At 33.1% G+C, this 24,241-nt stretch overlaps 2 protein-coding genes and 1 long non-coding RNA gene across 4 annotated transcripts; 2 read left to right on the forward strand and 1 right to left on the reverse strand.

The window, feature by feature from the left end:
• Nucleotides 1-704: 704 nt before the first annotated feature.
• LOC138880396 (uncharacterized) lies at nucleotides 705-5,061 on the reverse strand. The gene is made up of 2 exons (XR_011403033.1): nucleotides 4,881-5,061; nucleotides 705-996 (listed from the first exon to the last, which is right to left on the reverse strand). It is a non-coding gene; the product is annotated as an uncharacterized lncRNA (long non-coding RNA).
• Nucleotides 5,062-12,245: 7,184 nt separating this feature from the next.
• LOC104224471 (SPX domain-containing membrane protein At4g22990-like) lies at nucleotides 12,246-20,809 on the forward strand. 2 transcript variants are annotated; one of them, XM_009776140.2, is made up of 11 exons: nucleotides 12,246-12,375; nucleotides 12,967-13,025; nucleotides 13,700-13,820; nucleotides 14,586-14,897; nucleotides 15,194-15,298; nucleotides 15,428-15,882; nucleotides 16,709-17,010; nucleotides 17,501-17,673; nucleotides 18,573-18,763; nucleotides 19,400-19,533; nucleotides 20,477-20,809. In XM_009776140.2, exons 2-11 carry the CDS (start codon nucleotides 12,973-12,975, stop codon nucleotides 20,713-20,715), a joined length of 2,085 nt encoding a protein of 694 aa, XP_009774442.1. In that variant the 5' UTR covers nucleotides 12,246-12,375; nucleotides 12,967-12,972; the 3' UTR covers nucleotides 20,716-20,809. The 2 variants fall into 2 exon arrangements, with proteins under 2 accessions (XP_009774442.1, XP_009774443.1); XM_009776141.2 differs by lacking the exon at nucleotides 12,246-12,375 and having other exon boundaries at nucleotides 12,650-13,025; nucleotides 17,504-17,673.
• Nucleotides 20,810-22,210: 1,401 nt separating this feature from the next.
• On the forward strand, nucleotides 22,211-22,744 carry LOC104224472 (pectinesterase inhibitor-like). The gene has a single exon (XM_009776142.1). It carries the CDS (start codon nucleotides 22,211-22,213, stop codon nucleotides 22,742-22,744), a length of 534 nt encoding a protein of 177 aa, XP_009774444.1.
• The last annotated feature ends 1,497 nt before the right edge of the window (nucleotides 22,745-24,241 follow it).

Below are 24,241 nucleotides of genomic sequence, written 5' to 3' on the forward strand. Positions count from 1 at the left end.
TGTTTTTTTCCTGATTATACTCTGGTTACCCCAAATTACTCTCTTTTATATATTCTTTTGATTATCAGTAACTCGCGTTCTTTTAAATTCTAGCTTTGACTAAAATTCTGTTTTTTTGGTTAAACAAGTTGTAAAACTCAGAAATAGATATTTGTCAAAGTAAAGGATATGTTTTGCAATTCTTTTAATTTACTTATACAAGAGAAGGTAAGAAACTGGACAATTTAAAGAAAATTCTGACGTTGTGCATGAAAGAACATGCCGTGATAGGTTCCGCTAGATATGATTCTAACTTTTACACGATTGTTTGGATCCCAGTTGAGAGATTGGTCATTTACATAAACCTGAAATGTAGATTCAAGTGGTTTTAACATATTGGCAGCCAATTAAGTTGCACCTCTCAGTCAGAACATGTTGTAACACGTGTAAAGATTTGATCATAAATAAAGTTTCTTCATTACATGTGCAAGGTTTGTTGTTTCCCTTAAATTATACAAGACATGTTTCAATAACAATTAATTGCATTTACAACAATTAAAAACATTGATGTATAGGTTGTAACATCATGTCACGACCCGGATTTCCCACCCTCGGGAGTCGTGATGACGTCTATTAATAGGAGCTAGACAAGCCAACTTAAATTACTTTCCATTTAACGCGCATTTCTTTTCCGAAATTATCAACATGTAATAAAGGCAACATAATTAAAATTTCATGCGGAGGTCTCAACTTATATAATAACTGAATAGAATTGCGGAAAGTTTAACAAAATCCTCTACCCAAGATTGGTGTCACAATTCTCACGAACTTCTAAGATTACTAAATACACTGAAAGAAAATTTTAAACTGTTTGTTTCGGTACAAAAGATAACAAACTAAACAAAGAGAGAGAGACTTTGTGCATGCGGACGTCAGCAAGGCTACCTCGGTGTCTCTGGACTGAAGGCCTGCTCCCGATCTACTGCTGCTGTCCAAAGGCTGCTCCAACTCCGTGATCTGTGCAAAAGAGCACAGAGTGCAGCATCAGCACAACCGACCCCATGTGCTGGTAAGTGCCTGGCCTAACCCCGACGACGTAGTGACGAGGCTAGACCCAGACTCCAGATAAATATGTGCATATATATATATATATATATATATATATATATATATATATATATGTATATACAAGTACAATGGAAAACAGCGGAAAGTAAACAATTAAAGCTGGGAGGGGGAGCATGCGTACGGGGATAGCAGATAAAACAGAATATTAGAAATAATAAGGGAAAACTACATTTGCTCACTTCTACCGTAGAATAAGGGAAAAACAACCACTTTCACTTGTCTCAGTTTTCTCTTGTTGCAGGCGTGCAGCCCAATCCCATTTCATCATATCTTGTGGTAGGCGTACCACCCGCTCCCTTTTCATCACATCTCGTGGTAGGCATACCAGCCGCTCCCATTTCATCATATCTTGTGGTAGGCGTACCACCCGCTCCCATTTCATTTTATCTTGTGGTAGGCGTACCACCCGCTCCCATTTCATTCCAATACAATATCACAGGATAATCCCGACAAGGGAGCAAGATAACATAATAAGTTTCCCGGCAAGGGAACAAGATACCAAATCAACTATCCTGGCAAGGGAGATCCAGCTATAACCAATTTACTCAATTTCTACTTAACACAATTAATACAAATGCTCAATCATAACATTTACTTACTCAGTTTCAAAGATCTTCAACCAAGTTCTCATAAGCATTACTTAAGAATACAACAATTTAGCAATTTAGGACTCACGGTCATGCTCGATCCCCAACGTATAGATACTCGTCACCATGCCTATACGTTGGACACAACACAAAGCAAGTAGTAAGTAAGACTCAACTCCTAATCCCTCAAGCTAGAGTTAGACCAAACACTTACCTCAACTTCCATGGCTAAATTAATCCACAACGACCGCTTTCCCTCTCGAATTCGGCTCCAACTCAATCAAATCTATGAAATAACAACTTTATAGTATCAATATAAGCTAAACAAATCAAACCTAATGTCTAAACATAGATTTCTAAGTTTTCTTCCCAAAAATCCAAAAATCGACCCCGGGCCCGCTTGGTCACAACACGAGGTTCGGGCCTAATTCATATCACCCATTCATCCACGAGCCCGAATACATAATTTATTTTAAGATCCGACCCCAAATTGAGGTTGAATCACTCAAAATTCCCAGAAACCTAACTCTACCCAAAACCCCTAATTTCTACTTTGATTTCATGATTTAGGTTTAGAAACTCATTAATTGATGAAGGAAGATGAAGGAAATGAGTGGGAATTTACTTACCCAAGAAGCTTTGGTGAAGAAGTGCTCAAAAATTCGCTCAAAAGCTGTGGAGAAGAAGAACTCGTGTGAAATATGGACTAAATCTCGTCACTGTTCTGTTTTGGGTATTTAAAAATCGCTGGGCAAAAATGCCTATGCGATCGCGAAGAAGGTAATCCGATCGCATAAGGTAAGGGGAAGCTGGTCATTGCAATCGCAGAAGGGCTGCTGCGAACGCATAGAAGAAAAGGTTGTGCATTCCAGGTTTGGATTTAATGAAATGCGAACGTGGATTAAAGGTTGCGTTCGCATTGAAGGATCTGGCTAAGCTATGCGATCGCGGATAAATCTATGCGATCACATAGAACAAATGTGGGGCACCTGAAGGATTACTCTATGTGATCGCAATGCTACCTATGCGATCGCATAGAACTAGGTACCAGAACACCAGAACTGAAACTTCTACAACTTTTCTAAGGCCAAAACCACTCCGAAACACTTCTGAAACACTCCCAAGCCCTCGGAGCTCCTAACCAAACACTCACACTAACTCAACAACATCTTACGAACTTAACCATGCGATTAAATAGCCAAAATAACATCATAAACGAGGAATCAAACCTCAAAATCATCACTTTTTCATCAAACTTCATAAACTTTCAAACTTAGTGTTTTAAGTCCGAAACACGTCAAATGACGTCCGATTTCAACCAAATTTCACAGAAAGCGCTTAAACCACATATAAGACCTGTACTGGGCGCCGAAACCAAAATACGGGCCCGATGCCAATGCTTTCTAATTCATTTTTATTTCAAATTTCCAAATAAATTTCAGAAAAACAATTTCTTTTAAAAATTCATTTCTCGGGCTCGGGACCTCGGATTTCGATTCCAGGCATACGCCCGAGTCCCATATTTTTTTACGGACCCTCCGGGACCGTCAAATTACGGGCCCGGGTCCGTTTACTTAAAATGTTGACCAAAGTCAACTTTAACCATTTTAAAGTCACAATTTATCAAATTTCACATAATTTAACACATAAGCTTTTCCGGCTACGCGCCCGGATTGCGCACGCAAATCGAAGCAACTAAAGGTGAGGTTTTCAAGGCCTCGAAAATACAGAAAAAGAGAGAAAACCGGTGATGACCTTTTGGGTCGTCACACATCAGTAACTCCATAATTTGATAGAATTGACAATCGTTGTGCCAAAGAACCAAATTAACAATAAGCGGTACAATAAAGCAAGCAAAAAAACTGAGCAGAGGTATATGACTATTGGTTTATTACGACAAAAAAAATAGCATCTAGGAAAGCAAGTGCAATAGCCATACCATTTAGGCTTGGAAATTTAACTCTTAGGACAAAGAATGAACCCATGTAAGCTATTTGAGAGATTCGAAGATGAATCTTTACTTGAATTTAGCTATATATTATTTGTAAGTTACCCATATGAGATAAAATATTGTGATAATCAAATAAACACGATTAGCTTTCAAAAATTCTCTACTCTCAGGAACCCAACATGAAGATGAATGCTTAATTCTAAGATAGAGCTCCAACCACATGAGCGTATAAGATGAAATAAAATGCAATAGCTAACTTTATTCCTCTGACCACTCTAGACAAATAAAGAATTTATTTAACATGGGAGAAATCATAATTAATTAAAATCTCCAATCGCATCTACTGAACAAATTAAACTCTCGTAACATAAGTAGCAATCTACGTATAATAGTAAATAATAAGTAACATTCTTGTTTGAAAGTACTCTGAATTAATTAGTAAAACATATTAGCATTACCAGTCGTGTGAGCGAGTCATCGAGGTACGTAATCTATTAGAAGAGATGAAAGCAATTTTACATTAAATCAATATTAAATCTCTAAGGAAAAAAATAACAATTTTTAAATGAAATTTCTTTTTGAACAAATGACAAATTTTAAATGTTTTTTTAACCAAACTCCAAACTTTGCAAAAATGCGATTAACTTAGCCCAAATACCATCAGGTAACAAATATAGATATATGCATGTGACATCATGATTAATGTCTATTGCAATCATCATCATCATAGTAAAAGTATTAATGATACTATAACAACAACCATAAAACAAAATAATTTTAGAAACTAATGCAATAACCAAACCTCTACTTTGGAATTTTGAGATTTCGATTGTTCGGCAACCAAACAACAATTTATTCGATCGGCAGTACAGTTCTATAAGAGACCAAAGTACATTTTAATTATATAACACAGGCAAATCATCAAATCGCTTCATTTTTTATGATTATAAGTGAAGAATGTAATTCAATGACTAAATACTTAAGGGACAAGTTCGATAATAATCACGTCAATAAAATTGCCCCTGATTATTCCAAATCAATGAAAATAATCAAGCGAAATTAGTATCATTGACTAATCAATAGCATATAAATTGTTACACAGAACTTGTTAGAAAAGAATAGGCTAGGAAATCAAAATAAACAATTATTTGAAGGGATATAGATAGACCTTTAATCACCTGACACCAAATTTCATCCTTTTTCAATGACCTTTTACCTAAAAGCAAATATCTTACCTTAATGTTCGTTTGGTTTGGTTGACCAGATTTCTAATTCTTTACGCAATTCTCCCAATAACTTTTACCATAAAAAATATCTGATAAAGAGGAGATTAGGAAAAGCTGAGTAGGAATTTGGTGAAATAGAGTTCAGAGTTCACACATGTTGCTTTAATGGAGAAAAACGAAGATTGAGAGAAAGTTGTCATGGTATTCTGACTTTTAAAGAGAACAAAATGAACCGATTGGAGAAGATGATTAGGCGTCTGTCCCCAGAGAGATGAGAGGCACGTGTAGGGTTTTTTGTTTTTTTGTTTTAAAAAAATAAATAAATGAAGGGTAATTTCGTATACATAATAAGAAATAAGGGTAATTTTATAATTTGATCTTTAACTTAAAAGTTAATTACTATATTATCCCTGTTATTTACTTAAATACCCTATTGACTTATTAAAACCTAATTACCTTATAAACAAAAATCTGACGCCTACAAACCAACACAACGCTTCAGACACAATCGTTAACGGTCACAAACCTTCAAACTATAAATAAACACAAATCTTCACAGTCTGTTGATGAGCCCCAGCTTCTAACGTTGCTTTGGCCTCTTATGTTTCACCAAACTTATTGGCTGGACAATTCTATGATGGATAGGATGATACATATGTTTTCTGGTATTTTTTACGTAGAATCGATTCTCGATATCTAAATTTCTTAAGATAGCTCCTCGAAAATTATGTATTGAATATTTGAATGAAGTGTTAGCAATTACTTTATTTAATTTAGTGGTTGAAGAGATTTATGTTATTGAATGGGTTCGTATTCTGAGACTTGGGATAATACTGTATTTGATATCTGGACACTTGAACACTGCTACTAATTACATCCATCTATCTATTCAAATAATAAACTGGGGACTACATATTCTCTGATAAACTAAAATAACTATTATTGCATTTTTAAGAAATACACACCATAGCTGCATAATAAAGTCTGTTTGATACTTTTAGCCAATTGATGTGAATATAAGTTGTGATTCTCCACCATTAAGGAATTAGCCAAATAAAACTGACATATAGCACCTGAGCAGTGCAAGAGAATCAGATAGTTTATTTCGATGTTAAACCCCATATAATACCCATATCGTTTGAAGGGTTTGCAATTTAAAGTTATTTTAGGAGAAGATATATAGTTGATTTTAGTGTTATGCATTGCCAATAGAGATGAGTTCAAACTTAAAATATCAAAAACTTGGACTCTTCAGTTTTGTACAATTAGATACACACCACTTTGTAAAGCATCTCAATTGAGTAGTTTTTGTGGTTCTAACTTTATCATGCTAATCATATTTTAAAGTACTTTAGAACCATATTTATTTTCATATATAGACTGATTCTTTTATTCTCAAGTCATTAAGCTTTATTATTTCTCTTTGGCAACGGCATACATAAACTCTTTTTTATTTCATATTCCTAAACTTTGTTCGTGTCATTTGCCATGTATGACTTATTCTATTTTCAAGTATCCAACTGAGTTTTTTTTTTGTTTACTTCTTCAGATGAACTTCTTTTCGTATATATACATATTGCTGAATATATTTTTGCAATTCATCTATTAACCTTCACACATATTAATCTCTCTAGATTTTTAAAGAAATTATCGTATTCCTTTTTTCATTACAGGTTTAAGTAGTTGCCTTGGTAATTCTGAATCAAGAAAACTAAGTTTATTTTTGTGTTCATGGGGAAGGAGGACTTGAGGTTAACATTTTGTTTAATGTGGTAGAAAGATGATTCTTACGTGACAAATTGCACATTATTGAAAGAAATATTTCACATTGAAGAAGAGGAAGAAGAAATCAGCCATAGTTTAATGGGAGAAAATCAGGAAAGATTTTCTCCTATTTCATTTAACTACATGAGAAAGACGAATTTTTTTGGAAGAATTCTTAAATTTGTGAACATGTTGAGGATCATTATTACTACTTGCTGCCAAGGGGTAAAAGAACCAATTAAATAGTTGAGAAGGCTTCCTATTTCTCTAAAACGGAGAAGAAGAGAACTAATTAATAAACGATGAGAAGAAAAAGCATTAAGGAGAAGATAATGGTAATTAAAGAAGTGAAAAGAAATTAGAACGCATAGCCATGAATATGCTACTGTTGTTGATGTCTTGAGGGAATATTTTTCCTAGAGTTTATATTCTTGAGCCCGTTTATGTCATTTAGAAGCAAATGATAATACGATCCAATTTATATGAGGTGTAGACGTAGCTTAAGTACATAACTATTTATTACCATAGTCTTATAAGTTCAATTAGGAACTTCATTTTTTGGGAAATATTTCTTACAACATTTACACTAATTATATATGTAGAGCCATCTGTCTATGAATGCGTTAATGGGAGTAATATACAATCGCTGTCTAATTGTGATGCTTATCTTAGTTCAGGTGTATTTAATTGTACTTTGCTTGTTTATCTTCGTAGGATTAACTGACTATAATGATCCTTATTAGTCAGTCACTTAAGCTTTATTATTTCATGTATAATTATTTATTCAGAAACTTCACTTTAATAAAATTGATATTATTTTATATAAATGTATATTACATGACTTAACATACACGTGCAATCGCACGTGAGGAGAAACTAGTATATTATAAAAGCATGAATACAATGTCGGTTTACCAAAATAACCTTATAATATTAAGTATAATAACTCATAATAAAAGGACAAAACCGAAATTCTAGATATTAGCTTTATAATCCTATTAGATTTAGGACATAACACTACACGCTAATATTTAGGACTTTAAAATTAACTAAATTTTGGTTATTAAATCTTTCCTTATTGAACTAGGTAAGATTCATAAATAAAAATATTAAATTTAACCTTGTATTAGAAGAATAAAGAGAGAATGGTCTAAATTCGTATGGAAAGGCTTTGAAAAAATTTGGAGTTAAAAAAATCCAAAAATTATAAATTCAAGAGTCCACTTTGACTCAACGTTTTAAGAACGAATAATAGTGTATATTTTACCTTCTTTATTTATATTACAAATTGAAGGAATTTTTTTTAATTTGAACAAAATACAGTTCCTTCAAAAGTTGTAGTTGCATTTTATGTCGATTTTAATTAAAATTAGTCTTAAATTATTTTATTTTATTTGTTGTTTGATCTTCATGATTTTTTCTATCTTTAATTATTTGAACATTTACAGAAAATTTTGTTTACTTTTCATGTCAAAAATCAAATATGTTGTTTAATGAAAAATTTACGTGAGTTTTCAACATTGAATAGTTTTTGATGGGGTACATACACAATACACATACCAAGATTAATCTATCCTTACTTATTTTCTATTTTCATGTATTTTGGAAATAGTAAGTAAATAAAAAATTCTTACAAATTACATCGTGACTCCAAGCTAATGTCATGTCCTAATGATAACTAACCTAACTTGTTGGTTTACAAAAATAACCTTATAATATTAAGTATAATAACTCATAATAAAAGGACATAATTCTAGATATTAGCCTTATAATCCTATTAGTTTTAGGACATAATACTACACGTTCGGAATCCTATTAGTATAATTACTTTTGGGCTGTCAAATTCATATAAAATTGAACAAGTAAATATCTTTAGTCATGTAATCCTATTACCTTTAGGATATACTTCTTAAAAATTTCTATTACTATTTTAATTTGAAAATTATTATAATGTCCTATTATTAATTTAATTTGAGAATGTATTATATTGTTCAAGTCCGTTCAGAAAAAAGAGAGCACATATCATTATAAAAGCATAAATACAATATTAATATACTAAAGTAGCCCTAAAATTTTAAACGGAAGAACTCATTGGGAAAGGACATAACTGCAATAACTTATTTTTTGGACTACAATATCTTCTGTGCTAATTTTTAATATTTAATAATTTAAAATTAATAAAATTTGGTTTATTAAATACTTACTAAGAATATGTATGAAGATTTAATAAAATCAATTTCATCAGAATTCTTCGTATTGGCAATACATTATCACTCCATAATGCCCAATACCAAAAAGAATTATTAAATGGACCGCATAAAGAGTTGAAATTGAGGGAAAATAAGACCCCCACGATAATATATTTTTATATTATATTTGAACTATTTTTTTACTCAAATAATATATTTTTTAATTAATTTTTCGTGTATTATTAAAAAATACCCAATTATTAAACAACAAGTAAGAAAATTTTTAAGATTATAAATTTGTGAGAAAGAGAAAAAAATGGTTCGTAAGAGTCAATACCACTAATGATTCTACAGACTAAAGATCTAAAAGTGAAATGTCATATCAATATTTTACTCTTTGAAAATAAAATTTATGGTGGATAAAATTATAATTAAGATTAAATATTCAAAATAAGAGATGAACTAATATTAAGATCTGAATCAGCATAGAATAAATTATTTTTTATTTTAAAACCAAGTAATAAAATCTGATAATTTTATTTAGCAAGAGAATCCAATTCAATTATTTTTTAAATTCATTATATGGGCAACATTCTTATTCAAGTTAAAGAAATCTTTTGGTGCATAAATTTATTCCATAAAAAGAGCATTAGAATACAAAGTAAAAATATTAATATATTATTAAGAATCAAAATGCTATACAAGTGTCTGAAGAAGCACAATCAAATCTAAATCCTAGAAAAGAACAAGCTTTCAAAATTATATTATAAAGAGTCGACTCTGCTATAGCGGGATTATTCTTTCTAAATGCCTCCGGCGGAATCGAAATAATATTTTTATGTCATACATTACTTGCAAATATCATATCAAAAGGCATGCCACTGTTAGCAATAATAGCAATGATGTACCAACAACAATTTTATTGTAAGACCACCCACTTTAGATTTGATATACCTCTTCAAACAACTTAAATAACCACCACAAATATATCAAAGCTGAGCAATGATGCTAAATTTATAAGGAGAGCAAAATTGATAATGAAACACTTATGACTAAGTGTCAAACGACCGAAATAATTGCCTGGAGTTCTAGAGATATATTGGATATTAATGAACCGTAGATGGTGTAATAGTAGTACGTTTAATAAGAGAAATATTTCTATCATTAGATTAAAACACTATTTGTGCAAATCAGGATAGAATTAAAAGGATATCTTAGCTAGAAGAAATGAATATGTTGATCGACTAAATAAAAGGTTGATTGCAAAATTTTATAATAAAACAAAAAGTTTTTCTGTTTTTGACTCAATAGAAAATGATACCAATAATTACTACCAAGAAGAACACTTAATACTTCAATACCAAATGGCCTTCTACCATATATGTTTGTTGTCAAGTTTATTATTTCTTATATATGTTAGTGTCACCGTATATATAATATACTAAGTTAAAATTGAAATTCCATTGTATATATGTTGATTTTGAAGAAAAAATTGTTTGTCATGCTACTGAAAAACTTAGATACGCCAAATAGCTTATATAATAGCACACACATGGTATATAATTTTTTTGACAATAACGTCATACATGCAAAAAATTATGATACTGGTCAATGTGCTTCTAAGTATTATCTTATCCCTGAATTCAACTTTCATCTTTCGAACTAAGGAATATCCTTTTAAATTTGTGTGAAAATAATTTTAGTATGTTTATGTTTTGCAAATATAATAAATAAAATACAAAGACAAACATCCTAAATATTGGATTATATTTACCATACTATGTTTTCTTACATGAATAACTGCATGTTTCAAGAGGCATATCAAGATCGACAACAGAAGTTATGGTTAAGGCAGAGCAACCAAAGCATTAAGATGAAATATACACAAAAAAATATTGTCCACAAAGAAGTGTTGGTTAAGATACCATCACATTAAACACTTTTAAATTATAATACATAATTATCTAATTAACATGACAAAATTGATCATTTGTATAAGTTTTGATGATGTCCTTTTATTTTAAATTCATGTATTATACTAATGTAATAATATTTTTCGGCATTTAGATAATTGTTGTATTATTATACATAAAAATTTTCTAATTAATTAAGTTTTACTGTTCCTTTATATAAATAAATATTTAAATCATCACGTGTGCACGTTAATAGATACTAGTCTCGAAAAAGAAAATTGCTGCACAAGTAGATTGAAATATGTTACTTCTCAACTCCTTGTTTAGCATTGGTAACTTGTTGGCTCGATTAATTCGAATTCAGGCAGGTAGACTACTATAAAAAGGTGAAGGACTTCGATTTAAGTTAGGAATGCCAAACTTATTAGACTTTGACATCATCGTCAAGAACATATATGTTTGCCACATGCACAAACTTATTTACATCATGTTAATCTAAATAATTTATTTAATTATGTAATTATATTTGTCAACCAAATATGATAATGAGAATTTTACTATAATTATATTATGACAAACAAATATGTAAATATAATTACTATATTTTATAATTATTAGAGTGCATGATTAGTAACCTAGTAATTACACATGACTTTTCGGACAAATCCCTAAAGTTTTACCAATAAGGAACTCAGAAACCTTGTTTTTACTTTTTACCCCTTAGTAGATAAAACATCTCGGCCTTTACGGCTTGTTTGGATGATTGTTATATATTGTAACATATTATATTGTTATCTCAAAATAATGTTTGTTTTGATTGTTTATTTAAAAAATTATATCGTATTGTTAAATACGTTGTTCCGGAACAACCAAAAGCCCCATTTTATGAAACTACCAATTTGATGTAGTGAGATTGTTTCCTATTTTCTTTTTCAGTTATGCCTCTTACTTATTACTCCATAATTCTAATTTATCTTTTACTTTTTTTTTTATTTTAACTCGAAATATCCAACCTATTGACCTACTATGTTTACGTCCATCTTTTCCAGAGTTCGATCATGCCGTTCTTTTTATCCGAATCTCCGTTCGTTTCTTTATCTCTTTCCATCGTTTTAGATTTTTTAAAACTAGAGATAGTTAACTTTTTTTTCAAGTTTCTGCTCTTGTTTTCGAGCTACATAATTTGTGATAAATTAGTAGAAAGAAGTTTTCTTAAATTAGTTATATATGTAATTCTTGATATATTTTATTTAAAATAATTGAAGGTATTTTAGTAAACTTATCGGTTACAATACAGTACGATACAGTCAAACCAATAACAAAAATGTTATTTAACAACAACAATGATACAATCTATACAAACGTTATATCCATAAAAATGATACAATACAGTACATTAAACAATGATCCAAACACATTGTTAGCTTGTAGGCAGAGTAATATTATACGGAAGGTACGGCAGTCTGATTTTAAGGCTTTTCCAAGAGTTCAACTTTATCATGAATTTCATAGTTATGTGTCTGATTTTGACCAATTGGTGGCTCTTTATTCAAATGGGGAGGCTCAAAACTTGGACCATTAATATTAGACGGCAAAGTAGCAGCAGTAAAATTCAGATGCGAAGAGTTGGAAAAAAAGGTTAGAGATGGCTCCGTTTGCTGACATTAAAATTTATTCTGATGTTTTAACTGATTTATCATGTCTACTTGACTTTCCACGGACTTTCTGATCAACTTTATTTTCTGAATAACCATTATCAATCACTGATTTTAAAGTGACGATAATTATTTCAGTAACTTTTAAAAAAGAAAAGGATATTGATGATCATTTGAGAAATATCTTATATAGTTGATCATTATAAGAATAAATTGATAAAATGTGTCAGTCGCTATCAACAATGATTCAAGCATGTATTAATAACGCCTTCAATTGAATTGGCTCTCCTTTTTTATTAATAAGTGGTGTAAGGATGACATGATAAGTCAACTCAATCATCTACTATGTATGATTTTTCTGATGCACGTCTGTGTACAATTTTGAATCTCAATTGGCAAGTATTTTTCCATACTCAGGGCTCGAACCTTTGGTAGCAGCCCCATCCGCTGCACCACATACTTTTTGGTGGTCAGATGTCACCTACTTTAACTCTATAGTCTACAGAAAACAAAATCTCTTCATATGAACTTTTGATCTACAATTTATTTCATCTGTTTTTTGAGGTAACTACAGTGAAAAATGGTTGCTTTTGGGAAGAAGTTGAAGGAAAGGCAAATCGTGGAATGGCAAGGGTATGTCCATTCTCCTTTATAGACCCAGTCTCTGTGTCCTCTTTTTTTTTTGGTTTAATGTATATATTCCATTAATTTTTATTCATATGAGCGGACTATGCAGGATTAATTCCCTTGAATCCTGTCATTTGTTTATGTTTAGTTTTTCTTCCAACTTAGCTATCTTTAAGTGTGTTAGTCTTAAAACTAATTATGCTTAAGAAATAACATGCTGTTAAACTCAAGTATATGCTATCTGCCTCTTGAGCATAAACTTAGTTGGAATTCTCAATGATAATGTTATTTGATAAAAAAAATAACATTAACACTGAGAATTGCAAACAGGAAGATACATTGCTTAAAAAGAAAGCAAATTCTACTTCTGGTTGTTTTGTGCTAATAAAAGAGATAAGGGTTAACTCTATGTTGCACGGGCTCTCCAAAACAGTTGTCATTCCCATGTCGGATCCTCCTTAAATGCACTATTTTTGGAGGATCCGATATGCACCCATCGACATTTTCGGAGAGTCCGAGCAACATAGGGTTAACTTCTCTCAATTCATATGAAGCAAAGTGATTGAGCAAACAGAGAAATGAGGCACTACCACTTAATGAGTGGAAAGGAAACAAGAAAGCTACAAATAGTTTGAATTCCAATGTTATGTTGATTTATAAGGATTATCTTGTACTTTCAGATACTATATCAATTACAAAGTAATGAAGAAGAAGGTAAAGCAATACGCTGATCAAATCCAGGCTGGAGCACTCAATCAGCGATATGTTCTTAAGGATTTCTCAAGGATGCTGGACAAGGAGGTATGAATTTGTGAAGTGAATATCTACTACTCCCTCAGCCCTAAATTGTTTGGTACTGTTACTATTTGGGGAGTTAAACCATTTTCAAAATATCTAAACTATTTAAAAAAGTGAGTTATAGTACTTCTATGTAATTTCTGGTTATGTACATTTTTTATCAAAAAGTTTAAGAAATTAATATCCTAGTCAACACTGAAAATTAGATGTTTTGACCTTCCTACTTCGAGCCCAACAATTCTTTTTGGAACGGGGTGAGTAAATCTTACTAGACATTTTGTTTAAGGAGCTGTGTGGCATGTGAACAAGGAGAAAGGGAAGGAAGAAGAGGGAAGGCGTTGATGAAATCTGAACCATTCACCTAAGTGGCGGAGGTGAAAGTGCAGCAAATAGGCTGCAATCCAGTCTCATCTACTAAATATTTTGTTCCTCCTGAAGTAATCTATTGAGTTCCGAAGTTTGTCAATATTATTGTCTGAGGTTTTCAAGGAATGTTGTTGTATTAAGACCTAAGGGTGATTTTGATGCTCGTCAGTGGATTACTCGTTATTCTTTCAACAAAATATCTGGTGTTTTTTACTGAGCAATCCATGCCTAGTGCAACTTGAAACAGGAAAAAATAAATAAATAAATAAATTTAATTTCTTGTAGTATCAACGCATTTAGTGGTTGATTGGAAGGATTCTTTTTGTAGGGAAGAAATTTCCTGGTACATTGTGGAGTACCGATGTATAAGAGCTCATGTATTTATCTTTGTAACATTTGCAGATTGAGAAAGTTGTTCTGTTTTTGTTGGAACAACAAGGAGTACTTGCAAGCAGGATATCTGAACTCAATGAACAGCAAGATTCTCTTCAAGAACAGCCTGATCTATCCAAAGTAACTGAGCTACGAGAAGGCTATAGATATGTGGGGCGTGATCTTTTAAAGCTTCTCTTTTTTGTTGAAATAAATGCCATTGGACTGCGGAAGATCCTTAAGAAATTTGACAAACGTTTTGGCTATAGATTCACTGATTACTATGTCAAAACCCGGGCAAATCATCCATATTCCCAACTTCAGCAAGTCTTCAAGCATGTGGTATTATGCTAAACTTAACTACTAGTCTCTTCCTCTGATGATAAAGCTGTTGTTGCTACTACTTAAGTTTTACTGCTAGTACACTTAGTCTAAAGTTTCTCTCTAATGAATTTTGCTTTAAGCAGAAAAAAAAATATAACCTAGTCATTACGCATTACAGCGGCATTGGTTCTTAATCAAACATGAATGAGGAAATGTGGATTGCCTTAACAAATTTGATAGCTCTCTTTCACCTAAAGCAAGCTGTCCGTGTCAGTAGCCCAGTGGGCGTCACTGACCAATAATGAAAATTGCAGGGATTAGGGGCAGTTGTTGGAGCAATATCTCGTAATCTTGCAGACCTTCAAGACCGTGAAGGAAGCTACTTGTCAATTTATGATCAGCCTGCTCTTCCACTTCAGGTTTTCGCCTACTTCCTTTAATCAACTTTAGGTTTTTGTTTAGGTTTTGTTAACACAATGTTTTTTTTGGCTAGTAAAATTCTGGTTATGCTCTATTATATTCTCATACGGTATAAAGCCATTTTGCAGGAGCCCGTCGTTGATGCAATGGAAGCAGCTATTGATAGATTAGGTTACTCAACTACCTTCCTTAACTTTTCGGTCCAACGTTCACTAATCATGCTAGAAGAGTTACCTACTCCTGTTGAGGAACATGTTGATGATCAGAGATACCATTTTATGTCACTCCTCTTGAACCTGGCAAATACATTCCTTTATATGATCAATACATATATCGTTGTTCCAACAGCTGATGATTATTCTATGAGCCTTGGTGCTGCGGCGACAGTTTGTGGAATTGTGATTGGAGCCATGGCTGTTGCGCAGGTCTTTTCTTCTGTGTATTTCAGTGCCTGGTCAAACAGGTCTTACTTCAGACCTCTGGTATTTAGCAGTATAGTTCTTTTTGTGGGGAATGTGATGTATGCATTGGCCTATGATCTCAAATCAATACCAATTCTCCTTCTCGGTCGTATATTTTGCGGGTAACTCTCTCTCCACCCCCTCTTTGAGCGAAAACATCTGTGCAAGTATACCGAATGGACAACTAGTCATGCATAAAAACAAACTTCGGAATGGAACAAGAAGAAACAGGATTAAGAAAACTATTGTTAATGTTATGTCTCTATATGTTAGTAGTTGATGAAATTCTTTAATTTATTTATTCTTCTTAAATACTTTTCACGTTGGTTCTTCCTCCTTGATTATAAATGCTCCTTTCATCCAACCAGCCGAAATAAAAAATTTCCATCTTTTCGCTACTGTAGCCACATTTCCAAGATTCTGATCTAACTGTTGAGGATAGAATTTTTAAGCTAATTTAGAGCAGCTATCTCCAAAACATCAAAAAAACAGAACTAAAGGGAAGTTCCTCCCTGTATCTTCGCAAAGGAAAAAAGATCTTCTATCTTTTGGTTGATTTCTTAGCGAGAACAATAGTGCTAGAATGGAGAGAGTGGACTGTGGACCTCTAAAGAAATCTCCTGGTCAAACATTTGCACAACTTAAATGATTTCAGCGGCAACATTGGCCAAGAAGTTGGTCAATTATTGAGGATTACCAAAACTAAAACATCTCTTTTGGATACCATGTGAATCAAATAATTTCAATGGAACACTCGAGATTGTACGAACCAATAAATTCTCACAAACAATGTGATTTTGAGTAGCATCACCTGCTTTATCGTTTTTACAGCATAATTCAGTGTCATTGTTGTCTGTGTTTTTGGGAGGTTACTGTGATATTCTAAAAGCAATTTGCAGTTGACTATAAGTAAACAAGATCTGGCTTTTCTCATCTTCGGAATTGCAGTTTGGGTTCCGCCAGAGCAGTGAACCGACGTTACATCAGTGACTGTGTGCCACTTAAAATCCGGATGCAGGCTTCAGCAGGTTTTGTAAGTGCTAGTGCACTTGGAATGGCATGTGGCCCTGCAATTGCTGGGCTACTTCAGACAAATTTTAAGATTTACAAGTTAACATTCAATCAAGATACTTTGCCTGGTTGGGTTATGGCTCTTTCATGGTTAATCTATTTGGTATGGTTGTGGATCTCTTTTAGAGAACCTGCTCAAGAGACTGAAGCAAACAATGTTCCTCGGAAATCTAATGCTGGTAAGTTCAACTTTATGTTTTTATTATCAATGCTGTCACTTGTGGTCTTAATTCCAAAAATGCCTATATGAGTGCTTGTAAATTTTCCTTTCCCCTTCATTCTCTCTGTTATCCTCAAACTAAGTTGACACCACTCAAGAGAAACAGGGGGAATGCCGAACTTTTAATTTCAAATTTTGCTGCACGACTAAATAATTGAAACTGTAAGCTCCTAAGTTATGTGGGGGCAAGGTGAAGTACAGAAAAGAAGTAATGCATTTGGAGTTTTAGTCTATTGGTTGAATAATTATCTCAACATTCTGTTAATTTGTTATCTCGCTCATGGAATTGCTAAATTCCTTGTCTTTTAGTTGCGTTGTAGGCTGGCCAGAGCACAGTCCCTGGAGAGAGTTAGGCTTTATATTCTTGTAGCCTCAAGTGAAGCCATGGTATTGTTGGTAAAACAAGAGTTTTCTTTAAATGCTTCTGATATTAAATCTTTTGATACCAGTAGAAAACGATGCCCTTGAAAAAGGTGTTGTGCAACCATTGCTATTAAAATCAGCGGATGATGAACAAGAAAATGAAGGTGAATGTGATGGCAGTGAAGAAGCTCCCGAGGAGTCTCGTCGTCCAGCCAACTCCATTGTAGAAGCATATAGATTGCTGACTCCTTCTGTGAAGGTATGTGGAGATCCTTTATCTTTCCAAGGTTCATGTGCGAGTAATATTCTTTTTGCTTTTTATGGGTAAAAGAGTAGTCCAGTGAAATTAGATGCTTTTACTGTTCAATGGCAATTTGTCTGTTGGGAATCAACCCACTGATCCGGTGCACTTGCTTCCCTAATACTGCTTGTCGTTTGAAATTATTTGTCTGTGGAGAGAAAGATCATGGTGTTAAAGAAGGAAAAAGGATTGTGGATACAGCCTATAAAGGCCTATAACTATAATACAGCCTAAAGGATAATCATGGAGCTGTGCACATGTCACATTGAATACGGTGCATAATTTAGCTGCATAAGCTTTTCTTGGTTGAAATCAACAAATCATGCTAATGATTGACTTGAAGCTCCAACTAAAGTCTTAACAAGCTCCTTTTTGGGCATTGGTAGTCTACAAATACTAATCAAATGAGAAAAGTTCTTCTACCACTTTTGAAATAATTCCTTGTGAAACTTTAATCTATTTTTATATTTTCCTCTTTACCTACCAACTTTTAAAGAGTCACATCCTCTATTGCTATTCATCACGTTAAGTGGAGAAACGTAGACTGATGACAGATTCTCCATTCTTGTTTAAAACTTGTTATTTTGGAGGGGTGATCTAGGATAAAAGTTAGTAATTAACAGATAACCGTGTTGCTTGAGAACTGCAGAAGTGAGATAGAAATCAAGTGCACTGGTTTGAAAATCCAGTTGAGCAATGCCAACATCCCCTTAGAACCACCAAGAAAGGGAAAAACAAACAAAAAGGATGGACCACTTTTTACTTGCTGCCCAACATCACATTATGTTATCTGTGGTTTGGTTACGCTATTAACAATTATACTAACCAATGACCATTCATGTTACTCCTTGATGCAGGTTCAATTATTAATCTATTTTATGCTGAAATATGCTATGGAGATTTTACTTTCAGCATCTAGTGTCATCACGGCATATTACTTTAGCTGGTCAACGAGCACTGTCGCAATTTTTCTTGCATGTCTGGGCCTCACAGTTCTTCCAGTAAATGTTGTTGTTGGGAGCTACATAAGTAACATCTTTCAGGACAGGTAATCTATCTTGAAACAAGAACATATTTTTGAAGCTTATTTTCTGGATGCTATAAACATGGCTAGTTGGCTATATACATATTTGCCAATGTGTATAGTAGAAGTGCTTTGCTTGCAATGGAATGTTGTTAGCGGATAGTATTTAATTTATTAGAAGGATTAATTAACTGTAGCATTTTTAGTTTTTATGAGCCTTCATGTTTGCAAACAACATCAAGTTTCTTGCTAGAATGCTCATTCATGTATTTTTATAGCCGTTCTGAACTAGTTTCGAAATAATGCATAGATGATTGACTGATTGATCAAATGCTTCTGCTCATATTGGATATTTCTCATGCTTTGCCTAAAAATTAAAAGAAAAAGAAAAAGAAAAAGAAAAAGTTTTAGTAGTTATGTCGCATTAATCAATTATAGAATTTTAAAAAGTTTCATTTCCTAGTTTTGAAAACTGTGACTGAGTTCTTCATGATTAGTGCATTAAACTATATAAAAGTGGAACAATCTTACTACAGAGAGCAAGTCAAGCCCGTGAAAATTCACGTTTGCTCTATCATGTTGAATGTTCGCCATTGGAATTTATGCTCTATCATGTTGAATGTTTGCCATCAGAATATGATAAGTTTATTCTCTCTGCAGGCAACTTTTGCTGGCATCTGAAATCATGGTTTGTCTTGGTATACTCCTGAGCTTTAATGTTATAATCCCGTATTCAGTACCACAGTATGTCTGCTCAGGCCTCCTAATGTTTGTATCTGCTGAAGTATTAGAAGGTGTGATCTCTATTTTCCCTTTATTTTGCTCCTTGAGAAAACATACTTGGTTCTTAATTCTCAGTAGAACCTATCATGATGATAACAAAGAATAATGTAGTTCCTATGCTCAAGAGAAAACCTGGTGGAAGAGAACATAATGTATTTTTGAACTAGTAAGCTTGGACTTGTCCTCGGCTAATTTGGCGTGTAAGATTGCTGCAGTGGACAGTATCATAACCATTTATAACACATCTTTGGTGGTAGGAAGATAGATATGCTGCATCCTAGTCTCTAGCTAATCTCAATTGGAGCGATGTTGTGAACATACTATGTTCTGTTAATACTTTGGATTTGTAGTTTTTGCCTTTTAACTAGTGCAGCATAATTGAGTTAAAGCACAATTATACAGTTCTTTCTACCAAATGAGTCACAAGATTACCCGTACATCCCATCACAACCTACGGAAGTTGTTGATTTAAGCAAAAAAGGTCAACATAACCACATTTTAGATAAGCGAATACAATTCTGAGAACAATATCTATAGTTGGTGTGAGCGGCGGAACAACAATTGACACTCCTTTGCTGGAAAATTACACTATATAGCTAGATAAAAAAATTACCCCTTGGCTTCTTCATTGATTTATTTCTTACATTTTGACCCCCCTTGGTAAAAATTCTGCCGCTGCCACTGGTTGGTGTTAATATTTACCAACGACTACCGTACTATAGACAAAAGCCTGTCATTTAAGCAGAGAAGGGTAGAGGGATAAGTGACAGGCCCATTATACACGGAGTTTTGAACTATGCATCACTTATCCTCGGGATTTCTCGGTTATCCAAAAAAAAAAAAATCCTAACCCCTTTGAAATCTAACAAAATTAGGAAGGTCTAATGGTGAAATTTTGTTGGTTTTATTCCACTTTGCATTCTAAAATATCTATGATTTGGCTGATGACTCCAGGTGTAAATTTATCTCTTCTCTCTCGAGTAATGTCATCAAGGCTTTCCCGGGGAACCTACAATGGAGGTCTCTTGTCCACAGAAGCTGGCACAATTGCTCGGGTGATTGCTGATGTAACTATAACTCTTGGTGGATATTTAGGGCAGAGCAGGCTCTTGAATGTTACTCTTCTTCCTTCACTTTTGATATGCATAGCTTGCATTTTTGCAACATGTCGTACCTATAATTCTCTTTACTGATTCACAATCTTGTATGCATACAAATTACAACGATATACGACTATTGTTTTTCCTTCTCTTTATGGTTTCTGAGTTGATTTGCTTGTTAAATTGAGGGATTTGAAACTTCCACTAACAAGATGGTGAGGGTACATACAAAGTGAGTTGACTCTCATACCATGTTGGATGTACTTTTGATTGGGTTTTTATGAATTATTGTTGTAAATTTTCATGATAAGAAGTTAATGTGTTTCTTTACCTCAACTGGGTGCTGGTGGTCATGCTTGGCTGCTTGTCCCTGGAAAAATGGAACTTCTTAGTGCACATATATTCTTTAGTTGGCTATGTTTTGAGGGCGATAACAGGTAAGTCTAAATTTGATCCTTGTAATCGCCCTTTGTTTGTGTGGCCCAACTCAATATATAGATGAAAATGTGTTGTTCTTTCTTGTGAAAATTCAATGGATTAATAGCCTGTTTAGCCAAAGCTTCTGATTTCAAACAAACAAACAAACAAAAAAAGAACATATAGTTTTTTAGAATTTAAAGAATAAAGTTGTTTGGCCAAACTTCTGGCGAAGAAATAAGTACTTCTGCGTAGTAGCAACAATAGCAGTAGAAGTTGGTTTTAAGCATTTAAGTTTATGCTAAAAAGAAGTACTAGCTATTTCCAAAAATAAGTGCTTTTGATTTTTAAGAACAATATTACTTATACTCATTTGTATGTTTTGGTGTAAACATCAGTGAGAATAATTTTACCCTAGTACAGTGAGCTAAATTTCCAAACGACACATAACACTCAATTTATGGCCTATTTGAATGGTCGTTACCTATGGTTTTATAATGTACAATATCATATTGTATTGTATTGTACTGTATTAATGAATATAATATTTGGATAGATTGTATCGTTTATTATGTTTTAGTAATATTTTTATTGTTTGGTTGACTGTATGGTACTATATAATGAGTATAATGAAGCCTCCTAATCCGTAGTTACAAAAATTGAGCTTTTTTATATTTATATAGCAACAGAGTTTCGACGGGTTTACAATAATACCCTACAATATAATTTTAAGATCAATGGAAGCAAACATGATATTAGTGAAAACAATATAATATTGAACCACTAAAAACAACCATCCAAATAGGGGGTTAGAGAATTGGTCAAAATGGACAAAAGTTAGGACATAAAGGGGAATAATTCAACTTCCAGAGATTCCACAGGAAATTGTATTCTAAATATATACTTGTGTATAAGGAAAATCTTTATATCGATACCATATATAAACAAGTTAATCAGTAATACATAGATAAAAATTCATATGTATATACAGATCTCGCACGTTAATAATGGAAAAGAAATAATTCCCACGTTAATACATGCAATCCGTTCCATTTTAGGATTTACATTGAATATATGTCCCTTTCTGAAAACTATACTATACAATACATCTATTCAATTATATAACTTCAAAATAAACAATCAAAATTGAAGAGAAAATAATTAAAGAAAAATGACACCATCATCTTCATCTTTACGTTCAACACTGATTTTATTATGTCTCATAGCTGCTTTTTTCACGAGTCCAAGTACAAGCAACCCTTTATCCGACGTATGTGCCAAGTCCAAAAATCCAGGCTTATGCTTGAAAGTCTTAGAAGGAAATTCGCATCAAAATCCTCATGACTTAACAGAAACAGCCATCAATTTAGCAGCAGCAAACGCCTCCGCCACGGCGGCGAAGATCAACATGCTGTTCAATCAAACAAATGATCAAAAACTGGAAGAGATATATAACTTGTGCACAACTTATTACAGTGCAGTTATTAGAACTTTGGGCAATGCTGAACAGTTTTTGAATATGGGCCAATACCAGAATTTAAATACTGCGGCGAATCTTGTTGGACAAGATGCTTTTAATTGTGAGACTGCATTTGAAGTTACACCTGGTATTGTCTCCACTATTACTAAGGAGAATGATGATCTTCAGTTTCTTGGTAGCATTATTGTTGCTGCTGCAGGTTTTCTTACTGGCTCGTCTTCTTAGGAAAATGCCAAGAGAGAGTGATAGGTTATAAATTTTAAAACGTTGTATGCAATAATACTACTCTAGAAACGTTTTTATAATTGTTTATTTTACATTTGGGGATTGAATTTTTAAAGGGGGAATTCGCCATGAATTTTGGATGAATTAGTTAGACCCCTATTGAAACAATAAACTATCTTGTTTTTTCATCGCTTTGAATTTTGGTTTCACCCGAAGTTACAGCAGTAGAATTTCTAATCACCAAACATTGTGGTGGAATGAATTGAATTTTTCAATCCTTAATTATTTTGAGTTCGAGCTCTGAAAATAAAATAAAAATCGGTGGAGAGTATTTCACTCTTTAATGGGCCTTATGCGACACGAATTTAGATTAATAGCAGCCCCACTGGGTATTGGACACAAGATGCGAAACCAAAGAAAAGGAGGAGCATTATGCAACGCCCGCTCTAAGCCTAAGCTCACGATTAAAGCATGAGAATATGGGAGTAATTATTTTTTTAGAATCACAATGTTAATCTCATTCTTCTTGATCTGAATCAGGATATTGCACCTTATTCTCTGAATTCTTGGACTGGGTTGTAAGTTGAAGTACCAATTTTTGGATTCACTTGCTTTTCAACACAATGATCAAATTATAATTTAATTACCTCAGCCTAGATTCATTTACCAAGCTAGCTAGCTTGAACATGAGAGCGTGCTTCGTGAACCGGTACAAAGTTTTCTATTAGTTCGCTGCGGTCCACGACATTTACCAACTACTTAAAAGTTAAAAATCTCATAAACGTGATTTCCCTTGAAAATCACTTGAATTCGCCTTCATCCTAAATCATCTTAATCAATTTTGGCTTGCAATTTGCTTCTTATTAAATTTATAACGTTGAAAACGACTAAGTTGGATAAAGTAAAATAATAAAGATGAATTTTCAGACACCACTATTGTTTAGTAGCTATAATAGAATATAAGGGTACACCAAACTCTATAGAGAATCAGGTTCTCTATCCAACAATACATAGACACATCAATAATTTAATGGCAAGAGGAATTTTACGTGGAAAATTTTCAGCTCAACGGGATTAAAAACCACGACCTACCCTTGTAGGATTTCAACTTCACTACTGAACAACTTTTAGGTTACAACTTATGCAACCTAGGAATTAACCTCTTAATCCTTCACTAACTTGTAATACTCTATTACAAGCAACTTTGTAATAACTCTATTACAAAGACTTTACATCACGACTAACTCTAGCCAAGACTCAAACACACTGGTTTAAGGTTTACAAATGGGTTCCTATAAAATGCTTCTAAACAAGCTAGATAGGAATTATAATTAAAGAAATATTACAAAGTTACAACTCAACTAAGGACATACAATAACTCTATGTGGGAACTGGTCCGTAGTTGTTTTGTTCTTTGTTCTTGAAGCACTTGAAACTTGTCTTTGGATGGTCACATTAATGAGCTTGTCAAATGTTCAAGTGTCTTTGTTTTACCTC

The sequence above is a fragment of the Nicotiana sylvestris genome, chromosome 10 (assembly GCF_000393655.2).
Source record: "Nicotiana sylvestris chromosome 10, ASM39365v2, whole genome shotgun sequence".
Lineage (NCBI taxonomy): Eukaryota > Viridiplantae > Streptophyta > Magnoliopsida > Solanales > Solanaceae > Nicotiana > Nicotiana sylvestris.